This window comes from Rhodnius prolixus, unplaced genomic scaffold (genome assembly GCF_049639745.1).
Source record: "Rhodnius prolixus isolate KJV_2025 unplaced genomic scaffold, Rpr scaffold_6, whole genome shotgun sequence".
Lineage (NCBI taxonomy): Eukaryota > Metazoa > Arthropoda > Insecta > Hemiptera > Reduviidae > Rhodnius > Rhodnius prolixus.
Window position 1 is genome coordinate 37,075,306 of NW_027411634.1, and position 18,356 is coordinate 37,093,661.

General features: G+C 33.7%; 1 protein-coding gene across 4 annotated transcripts in view; it reads left to right on the top strand.

Annotated features, from left to right (window-relative positions):
• Window positions 1–18,356, top strand: part of LOC141461046 (uncharacterized) — a 40,613-nt gene that overhangs the window by 17,462 nt on the left and 4,795 nt on the right. For 2 of the 4 annotated variants that reach the window (XM_074141688.1, XM_074141686.1), the window contains exons 3-12: window positions 5,631–5,762; window positions 6,186–6,355; window positions 7,437–7,676; window positions 9,108–9,299; window positions 12,142–12,225; window positions 12,806–12,973; window positions 13,108–13,285; window positions 14,588–14,752; window positions 15,325–15,521; window positions 17,612–17,724. In XM_074141688.1, coding sequence (XP_073997789.1) covers window positions 5,631–5,762; window positions 6,186–6,355; window positions 7,437–7,676; window positions 9,108–9,299; window positions 12,142–12,225; window positions 12,806–12,973; window positions 13,108–13,285; window positions 14,588–14,752; window positions 15,325–15,521; window positions 17,612–17,724 — 1,639 coding nt within the window. The remainder of the gene's footprint in view (window positions 1–5,630; window positions 5,763–6,185; window positions 6,356–7,436; window positions 7,677–9,107; window positions 9,300–12,141; window positions 12,226–12,805; window positions 12,974–13,107; window positions 13,286–14,587; window positions 14,753–15,324; window positions 15,522–17,611; window positions 17,725–18,356) is intronic. The other 2 variants (XM_074141689.1, XM_074141687.1) reach the window with 1 other exon arrangement.

Below are 18,356 nucleotides of genomic sequence, written 5' to 3' on the forward strand. Positions count from 1 at the left end.
ATCATCTACCTTGATGTGATTAATAGTTCAATAAATTAATTAGTTTAGTTTAAATAGTACTTTATTTATACGAAAGAAAATAAATACAAAAACTGATATATAAAAATAAGTACAATAGGCATGGCTAGACCGTCTGCCGGAGTTTGTCTTAAGTACAATATCATAAGTAGATACAAAAATAAAATTACTATTTGCAATTGAAGCAAAGTAATATGTAAATTTAAGTAAAAAAAAAAAAAAAAGAAAAGATATCTACAATAATGTAATAAGTAAAATATAAATTAGGAAACTTCTACACAAAAAACAAAGAAAATACAGATATAAAAAATATATAGAAAAAGAAATGAATAAGATCACATAAAAATAAAAAGAGACAAAAGAAAGAAAGAAAGAAAAAAAGAATTATTAAATTCTCTGAATTATACTGCCTAAAGAAGTGTACATTCCTTATGTGAAGAGTACATACGATATTTAGTTTGACAATCTTAAATTTCTTATGCCCCAAATATGACGAGCAAATTTAAGCAATAACCGATCTGATGTGGAAAACAATTCAACAATAAATCCACCAGAAATGAGATCAGAGCCGAAGAACCTTTTTCGCGAGTCAACAAATGCTGGACATTCCCCAAGAAAGTGATAAAGAGTCTCAGGCTGCCGAAGATTACACACCTGGCAATACTCCTTGTCCGGATCCCTCTCCATCCACGGGACTCTATTTAAATTTAAGAGCTCCCCTTTGAGTTTAAACCACAAACTCAGATCAGATAAATTAAAACAAGTCACTGAGTTCAACCCGCAATGAGTACCGAAATCTTCCTTGTTTTCTATTAAAGCTCGATACAACAGATACTTATCAGAATTTCTAGCACGCTCAAGAGATTCTTTCCTATAAAAACGTGTTAAAGTAGAAATTAATGAGCCTAGTTGCTTTGACCATACGGATTTATCCTGGATTGATGAGTCAAAGTGTACACCATGCAATTGGGATAAACTAATCCACGAAGAAAACCATGATAATTTACGCCTAATTACTTCCATGGCCACTATCTTAGGCAAGCGATAGTCAGGTAATTCAAGCAAATTAAGACAATAACCTATATTAAGTTTCAATGTGAAGAGAAAAACCGGATCTAGGGAAGTTTCGATGTGCAGCATATAGTTGGGAGTGCAGGCAGGAAGAGAGAACAACTTTTTAAGAAAGTATCTTTGAAATTTCTCCAACAATTCATATTGTTCATGCCCCCACACTTGAGCACCATAACATGCTACTGCCCGAGATACAGTCTTATAAATTTGATATTTGACCCGCAATGGCGCATCATTCACCGAAATCACATTGGCCCACGTGGTATTAATACCAAGTTTGGCAACTGAGATTTTCCTCTTAAAATGTTCATAGAAGGAGAGCCGACTGGACAGTGTGATTCCCAAATAATTGTAGGTTTTTACGATCTCAATTTTCTGACCCCCATATCTCCAGCACTCACGAGATCCCAATCGACCACCTCTACGGAAAACTAGGATCTTAGATTTACTAAGGTTAATGTGTAGGTTCCATTGCTTACAGTATGTTTCCAAAATATTTATATTTCTCTGTAAGAGAAGCGGGTTATCCGCCATCAGGACGACATCGTCAGCATACAATAGTACCTTCACCTTAGTGGTTCCTAGTCGGACTCCACCCTCTAACACTGGGGGCAAATCATCTAGAAATATAGAAAACAAAAGAGGACTGAGGACACAACCCTGTCTAACCCCAGTACCAACAGAGAAAAACTCAGACACCCCGTCCTTGCTTCTGACCGCCGATTCCGATCTCGAATACAGAGCTTGGAGAGCCGAGATGAGCTTGGATGAGATCCCAATATTAAAAAGTTTGAGAAACAAGGAGGAGCGATGAACACTGTCAAATGCCGCTCTGAAATCTACAAAAAAGCAATAAAGCTTTTTCCTGGGTTGAGCAAACGTGATGTTAACAGCACTGATTAGGATAAAAAGATTATCCAGGGAAGAATAACCTCGCCTAAACCCAGCCTGGCATTCACTTAATAAGTCATTGTCTTTGACAAAGGGTTCAATGCGACGCAAGAGAAGACTGGAGAAAATATTGGCCATAGAATCAATACAAGAAATGCCCCTATAGTTGCACACCCTGTTCACATCTCCTGATTTGTGCAGCGGAACTATTAGAGATCTTGAAAATGTTAGGGGCACTGTACCAGACTCAAAAATATAGTTATACAATGACAGCAGTTTATGTAGAAAAGATGTAGGGGCATACTTATAAAATTCGTAACTAACTCTGTCGTACCCTGGGGATTTATTATTTTTTAGATTAGACACTACCATATGTAGTTCTTCATAGGAGAAAGGGGCGTCCAAGGTAGGAGACCTAACACAAGGCTCAGCATACAGAGTCGGGCAAGGATGTGAGGAGGGATTAAGCAGCGATCGGAAATGTGCAACCCACTCACTTAATGAAATTTTATTATTATAGGCAAAATTGGAACCTCTTAGGTGATTAATTAAAGTCCATAATTGCTTGGAATCCCTTACGGATTTCAGCTGCTCATTTATAGAAAGAAAAAACTGCTCCTTCTTTGCTTTACAAAGTAGGTTGAAACTGTTGTTGGCTTCGCAATAAGCTATTTTAACTATACAAGAATTGGTCCTGCGAAACAAATTTAACAACTTAAATGCCCTCTTTCTAGACTGTAGACACTGGTAATCAAACCAAGGCTTGTGCCGGACTATTTTCATTAGGGTTTTAGAGCTCTGTAAATGACAAGATTTCTTAATAAGACCCGTTAGTAAATTCACACTTTCCTGAGGGTCTTCGGGAAGAACATCGATATTTGTTATAAGACTTGTCAACGTTTCTCTATAAACATTAAGTTTGCTATCGCGCCAAGATAGCCTAGGCAACAAGCGCGACTCGCAGGTTTCATCTTTAGATATATCAATAGCGATACTACATTCAATCGGTAGATGATCAGAGAAAATTTCTGTTTTAACAGTGAATGACTTAATAAATTGTATATAGTCAAAAGATACACCACAATAGTCAATCACTGAGTTACCCCTTCCGGCTATGAACGTAACCTCTCCCTCCGAATCATCTGGGAATCGACCATTTAATATCAACAAGCCTAAACCATCACACAAGTCCAAAACTTTAAGCCCATTTCCATTACAGACAAGATCTTTTGACTTTCTAACACGACTACACATGGGATTCATAATAACAAGCTCATCAGGAAGTGTTTGCCTATCTGCCATTCGCGCATTAAAATCCCCTATTAGCATAAATTTCGAATTAGATAAATTGTCTAAAAAATACGATAAACTAGCAAGTTCTTCATCCCAGGAAGCCCAGTTCAAATAAATAGGAATTATTACAAGATTTAAATTAGAACTTCTAACAGAAATTACTGTTCTGTTAAATACATCTGAAAAAAAGACCAAATTAGACACAATATTCAATTTAATGCCCAAAAGAGCGCCACCACTTGCTCGTCCTTTATTAAATACTTTTTTTGCATATAACCACCTTAATTTATACTCAGAGAAAAATTTTTCATAATAATTAATATTATCCTTCATCACAAATGTTTCCAATAAAATGAAAATATCTTATGACTTTACAAAATTAAGAAATAAATTGTTATCCATTTTACCTTTTAAACCAGAAATGTTGTACGACAAAATATTTAAAGTTTTAGCCTTTGAATTATTACGAAGATGATTCCGACAGACGAGCTCTTCTCATTTCTCAGCACTAAGTTTTTCCATCCATTCTTGATCCTCCTCACTGGCGCCTTTTAGCCCCTCTTTCTCATCCCACTTGAATCGGCGACCTTCCATTATTAGTGTGTCCGCCACAATTCTAATTTTCAGACCCGGGTTTTTCTGCAGAAACTCCTTTCTACACCTAAACAGTTTCCCACGCTTCACTCTTGTTTCCCAGCAATAATCTCTATCAATAAAAAAACCCTGTTCCTTTAAGCCTTTTTGAGTTCCTTAAGATATCCAGGACCTGCTTCTGGCCGGCACACACAACTTTAATCATAGGAAAGGATGTTTCAACTCTATAAGCTTCCTGCACCGAGTCTGACACTTCCGTGCCCAGCACCTCCCTACAGAACTTAATAATTGTCTCCCTCTCCGCACCCCTATCTCCTTTAACTCCCTTAAAAAGCAGATTATTTCTCCTAGTGAAGTTCTCTAATGCTTCCAACTTAATATCTCTTTTCTTTATTTCTTCTCTCAACGATTCAACTTCCCCCTTCAAACTCAGATTTTCCTTTTTAATTTCAAATAATTCAGTTTTAATTGACTCAATGTCATCCTTACTTGCAAGGAGTTTTCCATCAATAAGAGAACTAATTTGCTCTAACAAATCCTTTCCAGACATTCTTCCTACTTCTTTATGTATCTCTGCCATGTCGCTAGTAGATTTAACTTTTTTTAGACTTACTGCACCAGATGACTCCGGAGAAGAGCGTAATCTTTTAGGTATAACTTTGTTAACTCTAGTCGGAGTGTCTTGATTCCCTAATATAGGCAAGTGTTCTTTTATTGTGTTAGGCATTAACACAACCACGGTGTTCAAATAAAATTAATCCAAAAATTTTAATTAAAACAATAATTATTTAATACGGAAGAAAGAAAGAAAAGTATGAGCCAACAAAATTGAAGAAAATAAAATAAATGTCAATAAACACAAGTAAATAAAGTTTGTTTAAATACTTTAAATCTTGTTTGTACACACCTCCCACCAACGATGCGCTTCAATACACTCCAGTCAACCCCACTCCAATACAAGATAGATAAGTCACACACTACTACACTTTTTATAAATTCAATCGTAATTTTCAATCCAAAATAACTCAGAAACGCTTCGATAGATTTTTTAAAAATTTTGCATAAGGGTTCCTCGTCACCAACTCTAAACACATGCAAATTTTTGTGACAAAAACTTCGCATAAACTATGTGAAAAACACAGTAAACGACTACACGAAGTGAACAGGTCTAAGACTACAGACAAACTCCAATAAATTAATTAAATACCTTGTAAGAATTCTGAATATATATGTTTATAGTTGTCTGTAGACTTGGAATTTAGGTGAAAATATATAATGTAACTAACTATATATAGAATTGTATAAATTGAGGGAATTTCGCTGCAATGACGTCAATTAATATCCGAGAACGATAAATATTCAAAAATATCTGAACGTTAAAAAAAGAAGAATTTTTTGCTGCCGTTGACGCTTTCGTTATATTTTTATCTCTGAAAATAATTTTGTGAAATTATTTTACTTTATTAAGTAACATCTTAACATCTTATTAGATGTCAATTAAAAACCAGGTAGATTCTATAATTTTATACATAAATTATAGTTTTAAAAGTCTTTTCCTAATTTAATTATATCAATCATCAGTTCAATGCTTGATGAATTTTTGCAATATCATAGAAAGAATTGGATCAACAAAAAGAAATTGAATATTTTGTTGTAAGGAGTTTGTTCAACTACCAGATATTTTTTTTTTATTACTTCTTTTTTTGTAAATGGAAATATTTTATTGCAAAGTATTTAATAAGTACGTAATTCCTTCATTGCAGGGCAGCGTGCCGAACTGGAAGCCGCTTATATTGAGTCTGAAGCTGTGAAACAAAAGTCTATACAACTTGAAAATGAACTTCACGAGTACAAATGTCGTAATACTGAATTAACCCTTAGGATATGTAATGCAGGTGAGTTGAAGATATAAAAAAGAAAATACCCTTTTGTACTATTTCTGCAATCCATTCAGAGGCCTGACATTTTGTCCTGTTATATGTTTTACCAGAAAATACTATTCGGTCTAATCCTTTCACATTCCATAAAATATCGATGAAGGTAACCACTTCGTTGCTAATGGATCTATGGCAGAAATCCACTATTCATTACAGCAATTCATCTTTAGGAAGAGCAAATAGTTCTCTTCACTTTGAGTTTTTTTATTTATTGGAACAAATATGGGACTAGTTTAATATGATTCTACATTATATTATCCTTTTCTTTTTTTTCAAATATCCTAACTCACAAATAGTCTATCGCCAGGCTTGATTGAAATTCGTAACATTTTTAACAGTTCAGTTTTCTCGCATAAACAGTCGGTATTGTTGTGTTTCCAGAAAGTAAATTATTATCAGAAGGTGATGTAGAAAAGCTAAAGGAAGCTGAAAAGAAGGTAGTTGAATTAGAAGCCGAACTGGAGCAGGTCCGACAGGACAAATTGAAACTGGAGGAATCCATTAAAAAACTTGAAAGAGAGCGCGATCAAGAAATACAATTGATCCGACAAGTAAGTATGTAGCGTATATATGTTATTGTTTAAATTGTAAGTCAAGTATTTTGTTAGATGTTGGTATATGTCTTAGATATTCGTACACCTTTTTTTTTTATTTAGTATGAAGTTTTTTTTTGTTCTTTTTGCAAATAAAATTTTATAACTTTATTCAGAGCTGAAAAAATTTGCTACATTATTGCTTCAACTATTAGGCTGTTGTTTGTAATATATATGTGACATAAATATGTTTTAGAAAACGAAGGGAAAGTGAACATTGTCATCCTAGCTGTAAAAGCTGTTTTTTAAAGTGCATTTATTCTTCTATGAATGGATGTAGGCTTGTTTTTGTTTAATGCACTTTATCAAACTATTTTAATTGAATTCATTCAATTTCTGAAGTGAGTAAATGCATCATGTTCAAGAAAGATGTGCAAAATACCCTGCACAGAAGCAAAATGATTGCTATCATTTCTTCATTTGGTTCGAAAAGGTTTCCAGCTACGAATTCTTTAACAATTGGGAATAGCGAGAGCATGGGATGTAAAGCTGGTGATTATAGTGGATGTTCCTTGAGTAGTGGCAATATCGTAACCAATGAAGGCCTCCTGAGGTGCGATTAGGGGCAAGGGTTGGTCCAGTGGTAAAGTGGCTATGAAATTGGGAGATCCCTTGTAAGAATCCCACGTATGACTACTTTTTATTTGGTAGAAAAAATATTTATAGTTAAGTATGAGCTTCTGCCCCCGTCCACGCCACCTAATTGGTAGTTAGACGTTAAGCCCCGCCTGAAAAAATAGGCGATTACTTTACTAGCAGATATTCCAATAAGTTTACTTTTAGTTTTGAAACTGAGCTTTTTTCATTAATTTCGAAAGCAGCGTTTTTGTTAAAAATAGACGCAATAATGTCTGAATTTCAATAGAAAGTAAAAAAAGGTATTTATTAAGAAACTATTACAAAATAAGGTAGAGAAACTTGTGTAGTATTGTGAGAGACATCTAAAATTCAATTTTTTCCTCTCGATTCAGTTTCACTGACATAATGAAGACTTATTTAATATATATTATGTCACGAAAGTCGTATTATTTATTTTCAGGCATTAGACGCCACGTTAACTGAACAAGAAGCAATGGAGGTCAGATATAAAAAAGAATTTGAACAGTTACGATCGTTAAACTCAAATCGTGAAGTACAAATGTTGGACGACTTTGAATGGAAGTTACGAGAAGTAGAACGACTAGGCAAGAAAAAGTTAGCTGATACTGAAAAAGATTTGACGGAGAAAGTTAAAGAACTTACTACGAAGTTAAATAAGGCTGAACAAGAATTAGCGCAGGTAAAAAAAAAGTGTTTTATTTGATTGATAAATGATGGTTGAGTCCGTGGTGATATCTTCACAAATATGGTTATATTACTAACTCTTAATCAACGCATTTTTTTCTGCCAAAACTATTTAATAATTATGCTCTTTTATTTGGGGATTGCATAGAAGTTTAAAAGGTGTAGCTCGACTGTTAATGACAGGCTGTTGGTATCGGACTGATAGGAGCCGTCAAGGCCATCGTAAGGCGTGAATGAAAGAATGGTTAGACCGATTAAGTGGAGTCCACTCTTGGAATACCTATCCCTTCAAAACTTTTGCTGCCTATTCGTAGTCCTTGTTTAATTTCTTCAGCCTTTAAAGTTGAGTGAATCAAATTTTGTAATAGTTATGAGTTTAGAGTAATTCTACGAGTATTTAGGTAACCGTGAATTGTGTTAATAATTTCGTGCCACGAATTATTAAGAAAATAAAGAACTCCTTTTGGAGGAGGCAACAGTTGTAAATTAAGCATGTTTCCTAGTGTACTTGAGGACGCTTTCTGGTTCCAAATCTGCTTTCTCTGCTTTCCCATTTAATGATTTTCCCTGAGGCCTACTGCCGCAGCGTCCTGTTTGGCCTTCTTTTTCTTCTTCACTCCTCGGGACTGTGAAGGACCCTTTGTTCGGTCATCTTTCTCCCCATGTGAATTAATCTTTATTTAGCCACTACAGATCTAGATCTGAGGAATTTGACTTTTAGTTTGACTTTAATTTGACTTTTTTTAATTAAAGAATTCTTAATTAAAAATTAAACTAATTAAGTTCTTTTTGTATCTTTTTCTTTCTAGTACGGTCGGTGGGAATAAGCTCACTTTCCATTCGTTTAGTTTCTATTTTTCTTTCTTTTTTTCTTTACTCAAAACGTTTTATCATTAATTTAATTTGTATTCTCTCTTAACTTTTATAAGAGGAAGTATTGCAAACGTGTGGACTTTTATTTTGAATTTTCTCCAGATGCAGTACTTACAACCAGAAGAGCCATGTCACCGAGGTTGATTTCGTTTTTGGGATTTTCTCAAAAACAGTTGCAACTATATTATTTAAACTTTGCACAGACTAAGTAGATCAAATAAGTGAGATTTGAAAGGTTCTTCGTTAAATTTCGTATAAGCAGGAGTTCTAATTGAGAGGTGAAGTCTTTCTTCTCTAAGTGCCATTTCTGTGCAAAGTAATATCAGTGGTAATATTAATGATATGAAAGGCATCATCAAAATTCTATGTTGGAAGATTATCAGTTCGTTACTGAACGGTTTTATGTATATTTTTCTGTTCTTTCTCGGCAATCTAGATCCTATTATCTTCTTTTTTAAAAAAATGAATAAGTTACAATAAATTTTAATTACTTAGTGTGCGGTAAGAGGAAGTCTTGTGAGTGTTCACATATTATTGCTATTCTTGTTTATAGGTAGCTCACTTACAGTTATGTGAAATTGAACTGAAACAATTAAGAACTACTGCACATGAACATCGTAAAAATTTAAGAACAGTAACAAGACAATTAGAAGATCTGCAAGTTGATGAGAAAATTTTACAGGAGGAAGTGAGCAGGCTGAGAATTGCTGTGGATCGAGAAAAAGCACAAATAATCGCTCTCCAGGTATTTATTTTAATAAATTATTTTTTGAACATTCTGGTTTTTCTTAAAGGATTTATTCCTTTATGAGGGAATTGAAGTTTTCGCTTCTTCAAGGACATTAAGGCTTTAAACGTTTAGACATCATCCTCAACCTCCTGAAACCAATTTTTCTAGGTCGACCTCGTCTGCTTTTCCAGTCAAGGGAGACTTATAAAATTCTGTTGGGTATTTTATCGGCGCTCATTCCCTCTATGAGTCCTAGTCATTCAATACTCCTTGTTTTAATAAAATTAACTGTATTTATGCTTTCATACGACTTCCTTAATTTTTTTATTTGTTCTTATGTTTTATACACCTCTTTCTAGAATGTGCTCATGTACGAGGGGGTACCCAAAAAAAACCGGAATTATTTTTTAAAAGCTATTTATTTACAAATTTTTTACAGAACAACCTTATCCCCTTCAAAATACTCTCCATTACAACTAATACATTTGTCCCACCGGTGCTTCCACTGTTCGAAACATTTTTTGTAGTCATCTTTAGAAATGGCTGACAGCTCCTTCTTCGTTTTTTTCTTGACCTCTTCAATGTTGTCAAATCGGTGACCTTTCATGCCCTTTTTCATGCGTGGAAATAAGAAAAAGTCGCACGGAGCCAGGTCAGGCGAGTAAGGTGCGTGGGGCAGCGGAACCATGCCATTTTTAGCCAAAAACTGTGTAACAGAGATGGCTGTGTGTGCAGGTGCATTGTCGTGGTGGAAGAACCAGTCTCCTGTTTGCCACAAATCGGGTCTTTTTTGGCGAACACTATTGCGCAATCTTTTCAAAACTTCCAAATACAAGGTTTGATTGACGGTCTGACCTGGGGGGACAAACTCTGAATGGACTACGCCTTTGGCATCAAAAAAGCAAATCAGCATTGTTTTGATGTTTGACTTGACTTGACGACATTTTTTTGGTCGGGGTGAAGATGACGTCTTCCATTGGCTCGACTGTTGCTTTGTTTCTGGGTCATAACCATAGCACCATGACTCATCACCAGTAATGACCTTTGACAGAAAGTCTGGATCAGTTTCAAGCTGTTGTTTCAAAGCACGACATGTTTCAACTCGATGTTCTTTTTGATTGTCAGTCAGAACTCGAGGAACAAACTTGGCAGCAACCCTTTTCATCCCCAAATCTTCCGTTAAAATTCGCTGAACCGAGCTCCAAGATAACCCACTACTCTCTGACAGTTGATCAATTGTCTGTCGACGGTCTGTGAACACCAGCTCTCGAATTTTTTCAACATTTTCGTCGATTCGGGCAGTTGATGGACGTCCAGAACGAGGTTTGTCATCAATCGACATGTCGCCATTTTTAAACCGAGTAAACCACTCGTATACTTGAGTTTTTCCCATAGCGTCATCTTTGTAAGCTGTTTTCAACATTAAAACACTTTCAGCAGCATTTTTGCCGAGTAGAAAACAAAATTTCAGAGCTGCACGTTGTTCACTTAAACTTGCCATCATAAAAAACGAAAAAAGAACAAAACAGCGCTGGTAAAAACAATCACTGCAGATTAACAGAACAAGCCAGGCAGACAACACAGGCAGGACTGAACTGGCAAGGAATTGCGCTATACACGTCTAGCGGCAGAAATGCGTACTACATAAGCTCCATGCGCGGCAACGCAATTCCGGTTATTTTTGGGTACCCCCTCGTATATCTTCCTTAATATTTTTGTTTGAAAGATACGGAGCATTTATCAATTTTACGCTTACTACCTTTGTTTCCGATACATTGGTTACCACGGATTTCACCAGCGTTTATTTTAGTTGTTCTTTTTAAATCATAAATTTATTTACAATACTTTGTTTGCATATGTTCACAAAAATGAAAAAAAATAAAAAACAGAGTAAAGTAAAATTGTTAACGAAGAAACCTTAGCTTGATATAGGTAGTTAGTTATAACAAAATATGTTTGAACCTCTATTTAAAAAAACGTGGTGAAATCCTTGGTTTTCCTTAGAAACTTATAATTACCAATGTTTTCTATATGAGGGTAAAGACTTTTATTACAGGTAATAACAAATTTTTCTTGAAAATAATAAACAGTAGTAGAGACGCTAGGAACGTCAAGTAGGCTTGCATATAGTCTATGGGAAATGAACCAGTTAATCTCAGGCATTTATTTTGTACTCTTTGTATTTTATTATAATTGGTAGCGCAAGTATGAGTCCAGATAAGGCTGCATGCAGGAGAATCGGTCGAATGTAAAGATAATATATTAATTATTAGTTTCGGAATGCCAAGGTCGAGTCTCTATTTGGTATAACGCCTTAGCAACTTATTACATACTTGTTTCGTGCTTTGTATAGGATAACTATCCTATACAAAGTTGAGACTAAAGTTAAGGATAAATGTTTAACTTCTTTTTTCCATGGTAGAGCGGTAGCGTTTATTTTAACAGTATGGTTGACCAAGGATTATCTACGAGAGATTATAGTCAGCTCAACTCTTGGAATTAACTTGCTTTTAAGTAACTTTATATTGGCGAAGTATATTCAAGGAAATTAGCAACCGTAATACTTTCTTGACTTCTCCCAACTCACAGTTACTTAGTCTCATAGGTCGTATAAGAGGTATTAGTGGTGTTTTAAATGCCATCACTCTTATTAAAACTTACACATTTGTACAATTGGCATATTTCTTAAGAACAAAGACGCACTATGGAGCCTATATTTTTCATATCTTTTAAATCTCAAAAAATTAGGTTTATGGTTATTTTCTCATTAAACTTTTTGAATTAATTATTATTGTTTTATTAAAACATTTCAAAGTCTATGATTAGATTTTCTTCTAATGTATTGTTATTTTTTCAGAATTCGCATAAAGATGAAATAGCTGAAAAGGACAGAAAGACTCAGTTTAAACTTCAAGTACAGATGAATCAGATAAATTCGGAAGTAAGTTAGTAAACAAATAACTTTCATAGCTTTTAAAATACTTTTAAGTTGTTTTTTTAAAGTACTAATGCGTACTGTTTGCTTGCTATGTTAACAAGTAATTTTGTCATTCATTAGCTCTACCTATTCAACTGTACGGTCTATAAAGGTACAGTCTGTAAAGGGCGCTTCTTTATAACTGTATCCGGCAGTCATAAAGGATCTTGAAAAATTAGCTATATATTTATTTTATAAATATTAACTCCAAATTCACATCAGCATGACTTTGATAGGTCATAGGGTATCCTTTCTGATTCTTACTTAAATCACAAATAAAACCTACAAAGCGGTTCCTTCATTAAACGAAGTCGTTTCTTCTCGGTCTGCCCCTTAAATAAACAATGTTATTTATGCATTACGTTTTTCTTGTGAATGTACATCAGTACTGCAGTAAATTCTAGATTTTTTCCTCGATTATTCAAAGTTGATATGGTGTTATTGTTATTGCTGATTTTTTTTTTGTATTGTGTTTTGCTGGAAACTCGAAGCAATTTTTTTTTTAGCTTGACAAATAATTTTAAACTAATATTAATTTTTCCAGTGGGAAGAAAAATTGAAACGAGAGTTAGCCCGATTGAAGAGTGATCTTGAGAAAGTGTTTAGAGAAGAGAAAATGCTTGCTGTGGAAACAGAAAAGAGGATAAAAGAGCATGAAATCACTAATCACCGACAAATTTGGGAAAAGAAATTGGAAGATATAAAAATGGAGGTAAGCGATGTAATTGTTACTTTTTTGCTTCTTTTCTCTCTTTTTAGTGATAAGTATAATTAATTACAAAAGGTTAAACAATGTGAATATTATTTCGAAATTTGGTAATTAATAGTTTTATTTATTAACTTTAGATTGACAATTATAAGAAGAGATTAGAGGAAAAGGAAGAAAAGCATAGGCTTGAAATGGAAAGCGCCCAGACACATTCCGACAGAGACGTTCTCGACTTGCGAAGGAAAATGGATAAATTAGACATGCAATATCAGGAAAAAATAGAAAAACTACAAGAAGCTCATGAAAAGGAAATATGTAAGTACTTATTTTTAAAGGGGTTATGTTTCGTGTTTACTTCCGGTTGAAATTTGGTTTCTAACTAATAACTTGTTTTGAAAACAGTGCTCGAACTTTCATCCTTATCTTAATATCCCCCCCTAATATTAGGGCACTACCAAACATGAAGTTTTCCTCTGTTTCAATTTTTTTTTTTTTTCATCAGTCGTTATGTAATACATTTGAAAATGATTTTTTGGCAAAGAAAAAGTTTTCTGAAAAAAAGTGTGCATGAGCTGTTGAAACAGGTGAAGCTGGTTCCACAGGTAATTAGAATTATGACAGTAATCTCAGGAAAAAATAAAAATAAAATTACTCTATTACTTATTTCGAAAATGTAAAGTTATAAACTTATGGGCTTTATCGTCTTCCTCGATCGGTGTCGAGAGATACCTATTTAAAAATGGAGGATATAAAAATTACATTCTAATAAGCAGGAAACCGTAAATGTATGTAAAAGAAGTCACATATCTTGAAGCTTGTTTGAATACTGTTTATATGGCTTAGCCATCGGCGAAATCAAGTGTGTATAAAGTCATACTCAAAGCCCAATACTAAATTCAAACATTACAATTTCTAAGTTGTTATTTTTGGGACTTTGAGTCCCTATAGAGGTATAACTTAAAAACTTCCGAACTTTAATTTTAATGGTGGTTCTGAAAAATGGCAGTAGTTAATTTTATCATGTTTTTAGCTTTTCTTATCTGCTAGCAACTTGTGTTAGTTCAAAAAATTCATTATTTAAAAAAAATGTTTATTTCACGAATTAGAAGAATTTAAAAAGAATTGGAACACCAGAAATGGAGTACGAGAGATCTTAAAAGATTTTTTTTAAGCTTTGTAATTCCCTGCTACCGTGTGTGGTCTACCGATTCTTTGAAACATCAGACAACCCTTTCAACAAACCCTTAGGAATTCCACAATCTCGAGAATGCCCAGGCTTCTCTTATATTTCTTTGATTAATCGCAATACATCAGTAGTTATATAGGAATGTTTTTCAGGATCTTCTCGAATGTTCATAGCCCCATGAGGAAGCGTTCCATTTATTGAACTTTTCCTTAGAATTATTTCAGATTTGGATAGTTCAGATCTATGTAGCATTGTAAGTATACCCATAATTCTTGCTGTATTCAGTTGTTCCAGAATATCTCTGCATCATTTGCCATTAAAACATTGTTTTCATCTCAAGAACTTTATTCATTTTTTGAGGAAGCCAATATTAAAATTCCGTATATATATACATTAAAATATATATATATTTTTTATAATTTTATTTTCAGTGGTTGTTAAACAAGAATGTGAGAAGAAGATCCAACAGTGTGAATCCAGTGTTCAGATGCAGATGGGTACCACTAGGACTACACTGGAGCTGGTCAAACAGCAGATGGCCAATGAATGTGAAATGAGAATAGAACAGTTAAAGAGGATACATCAAGAACAACTAGGTAATACAACTCTATAATATGCAATGCCCATTTAGGTGTGCTTATCTAACGGAGGGCCCAAAAACATAACATGAATAATATATAAAATTATTGTAAAATTGTAGGCGCCACGATAGCCAAGCGCTTCCAGGCAAGACTTGCAAAGCTGAGATTCATTGTGTTACTGGGGTTTGATTTCCAATATAGGCCTTGGAGTTTATTAAATGATTTATTTGAGAAGTTTATAGTAAAGTATGTTTTGTAGTATTCTCCGCCCATAACACCTAATTTAATAGTGGGATGTTAAGACTGACTAAAAAAATACGTATTACTTTACTTAATATTGTATTCTAACTAATTTATCGATTAAAAAAAATGACGGGGAACACTCACACGACTGCCTCTTGCTTCAGTTCTTATGGTTGTAACTGCTTGAAGTGGCAAAATAGCATATTGCTGCTTATGTTCAATAGGCTAAATTACTGCCCCATCAATTCCTAACAAGGACCATCTTGGGCATAGTCTTTTCCCCACCAGAGAAATCCTATATTATGTTCTTAATTTAATAATCTATTTTCTTATCTTATCAATAGAAGATCAGTGGGAGCAGATGCAACTGGGCAAAGAAGCTGAAATAAAACAATTAGAAGAAGAACACAGAAAAGCGTTAGAATTACTAGAGAAAAAGTTGGAAGAATATAAGAAACGAAACAATGATAGATCAGAGGTCTCTGCAGCAAATACAAATATCACTAAATTGTTTAACAGCTTTATGAGATTATTACATCAGGTTATTTTAAGAGCGTTCGATTGTATGATTTAGTTTCTGCTTATTTTTTTGAGCGTATGGCTTTTATTGTATTTACTTCTGAAAATTAAGATTTTTCTTGCTTAAGTTTATCTTCTATTGCTTATACAGTAATTTTCCTTCAGCGCATTAACCATTCTCATATATATGAGGTAGCTTTATATATATATATAAAGCTTTATCTACTGTTTTTTTCAAAAAGTAATATTAATTTCTTGGTCACTAATTTGTTTTTAATTAAATAATAGTTCTTTGATATTAATTTCTAGAAAACTAAACAATTTTGGTACAACCAGAAAGATAAACAAAATTAAGTGGTTTAAAGTTTAAAAGATATTATAAAAGCCGAGTGTGGATGATTTGAAGAGTAGCTTTAAACAGAAGTGTATATTTTTGTGTTTATGTTTGTAAGCAGAGGTTAACAGTTTTAATAAAGCAACACAAGCTAGGATTTTTCTGTTGCATGCTCAGTATCTATAGTAATCCAGTTTAAATGAATAATATTTAATTTGGTAACTATGGTTGAGTTAGCCAAATAAATTGGCCGCTCAAGATCACAATTGTTCTGTGTGGTACATAATGTTTCTTTTCCGTACTCAGATGGTTCGTTTTTTACCCCACTGTAGGCACCTCTGCCAGCATCCCCTTAAGTGTGTATATTTATGATATATAAGTACATATTTTATATTAATATATATACAAATTTTCCGAAGGACTGTGTACATAAGGAGAGTCTTGATGTCTTGAGAAAGGGATAAAGAATTTTGTTCTTAAGCCAATTCACATTTCGCCAACTTTTGCTTATGTTTACATAATCTGCTTTATATACATATAATGCATTTTCATTAAATGGAGCTCTTTTACCTTACCTGATTTGTAAACCATTTAGATAAGAGCATAAAGCAAAATAAGTCGATGATATAATAATTATTTACCTGCAGAATAAAGAACGTATTTTATTGGAAGTTTCAAACTACTATATTACCATTAGCTTTTATTATTATTATTATTATTTTTTAGTAACACGTCTTTTCATTATCTAAATAATGCGCGGAGATAAAAAGATAAAAGATGACGTCTCTCTCTCTTTCTCTCTTTCTCTCTGCAAGTGTTATTCAACCCTCAGGTCAGGAAAGGTACCTCTGAGTCTGTCTCTGGAAAGGTATGATAGCGTAGGAAGTCTGTATTCTCATCACAGTATGCTATTAGTCTTAGAATAAAGGCAGTGCTTAGTGTAGAAAGGCATTTCTTTTGGACGGAAGCCCTGGAGGAGCTCTACTTTGTGGTGAGAGATAGATTACTTTGTGAATAGACAACTGTCTTTTAAGTTGAGGTCTTTGCTTTCTTTGTTCTATCCAAATGAGCTTTAAGAATAATTTGAGATTCATTAGAGATTTTGGTGTATCTATTCGAAAAATCAGTCTGCAGTGAAGGTACTAATTTTCACCTCCCCAAACTGGTGCTAGAATATTCTTCTGTTAATGTTGTACCTTTTTTTCTGGGTACCAAGCCATTTGGGTATTTCAGGAAATAAAGAAGCTGGTACATTGATCAAATTTGGCAATTATCTCACCTTTACTGGTCGTGTGCCTGCTGTTGGTACATTGCTGGGCCAGGTATGTAAGGCTTTACAAGCATCATCTTATTGGATAAGCTCAGTGAGTTGATTTCAGTGTAAAATGCTGATTAGGAATCTGAAAGGAGCTGATACATGATTCTGTGTTTTATAAAATCATTTTTCACTTCCTTACTATACTGCGTTTTAAAAACTATCTTTTACATTTTGAGATACGTATTCTGTCTCTTCCATTGATGCAAGCAGTTTTCTCTGTATTGTTTTCTGTAAAACGCGAAATTATGTTTTGACTCTGCGTCGGTTTAAAAATAATATTTTCCACATCATTGCGAATCCCTTGAAATCTTTTTTGGAATTTTGTTTCCTCGTTTAGGTTGTAATAAATTGAGAAAGCTATAAAATGTATTTAACTAATTTTCAAAAAATTAATAACATATTAATTCATTTATATCTTTCTTCTCAATTACTAATATTATTGTAAATATTACTGTTCCAGGCGGTCACACCTTCCCTGAAAAAACAACCGTCCAAAGAAACTAGTGTACATTCACAAACCAAAGAAGAAGAAAAACAAATAAGTAATGAGTTATCAAATAGAGAACAAATGAGGTTGGTGTAAGAATTTAAATAAAATGTGACTTGTTTTCTATATTTAAGTTATCTAAATGATGACCTAGTATAATTATTTTAAAAAATCGCATGAAATACATATGCGTATTATTCGCTTTTGCGTATTTTAGGTGTAAAGCGTTCGTCTAGGCAAGCAGTTTCTGACCAGATGAATAGCTACTATGATATCTCTCGTCTTTTTAGAGTCATTTTCCTTGATAAATGGTTCCTAATAATGCTGTTAGGATAGTTAAATGGCTTTACTTGATCAGATCTTATTATTACTTGAGGCGTAATAGTACAGGGTTCAGATTTAATAGTTTTCAGCAAAACAGATGGAAATATTTACTGTACTGATTGTTAAAAATCACTTCCTGAATTCGATAATGTTTGTAAAATTTAATGATTACTTAACTTATCATGAATACATGTAAAAATAATTTCTTCTTAACCCGATTTGTTTAAGGTTGTTAATTTCATTTTCTACTGTCGTTTTTCATATGTAAATTCCGACGGTTACTAAATAATTAAATATAATTTATAAACAAAATTGTTAATAATCTTAGGATGGAAGATTTGCGAGGAATCGGTCAAATAAAACAACTCGTCTCTTTGCCAACGTTTCGACAAAT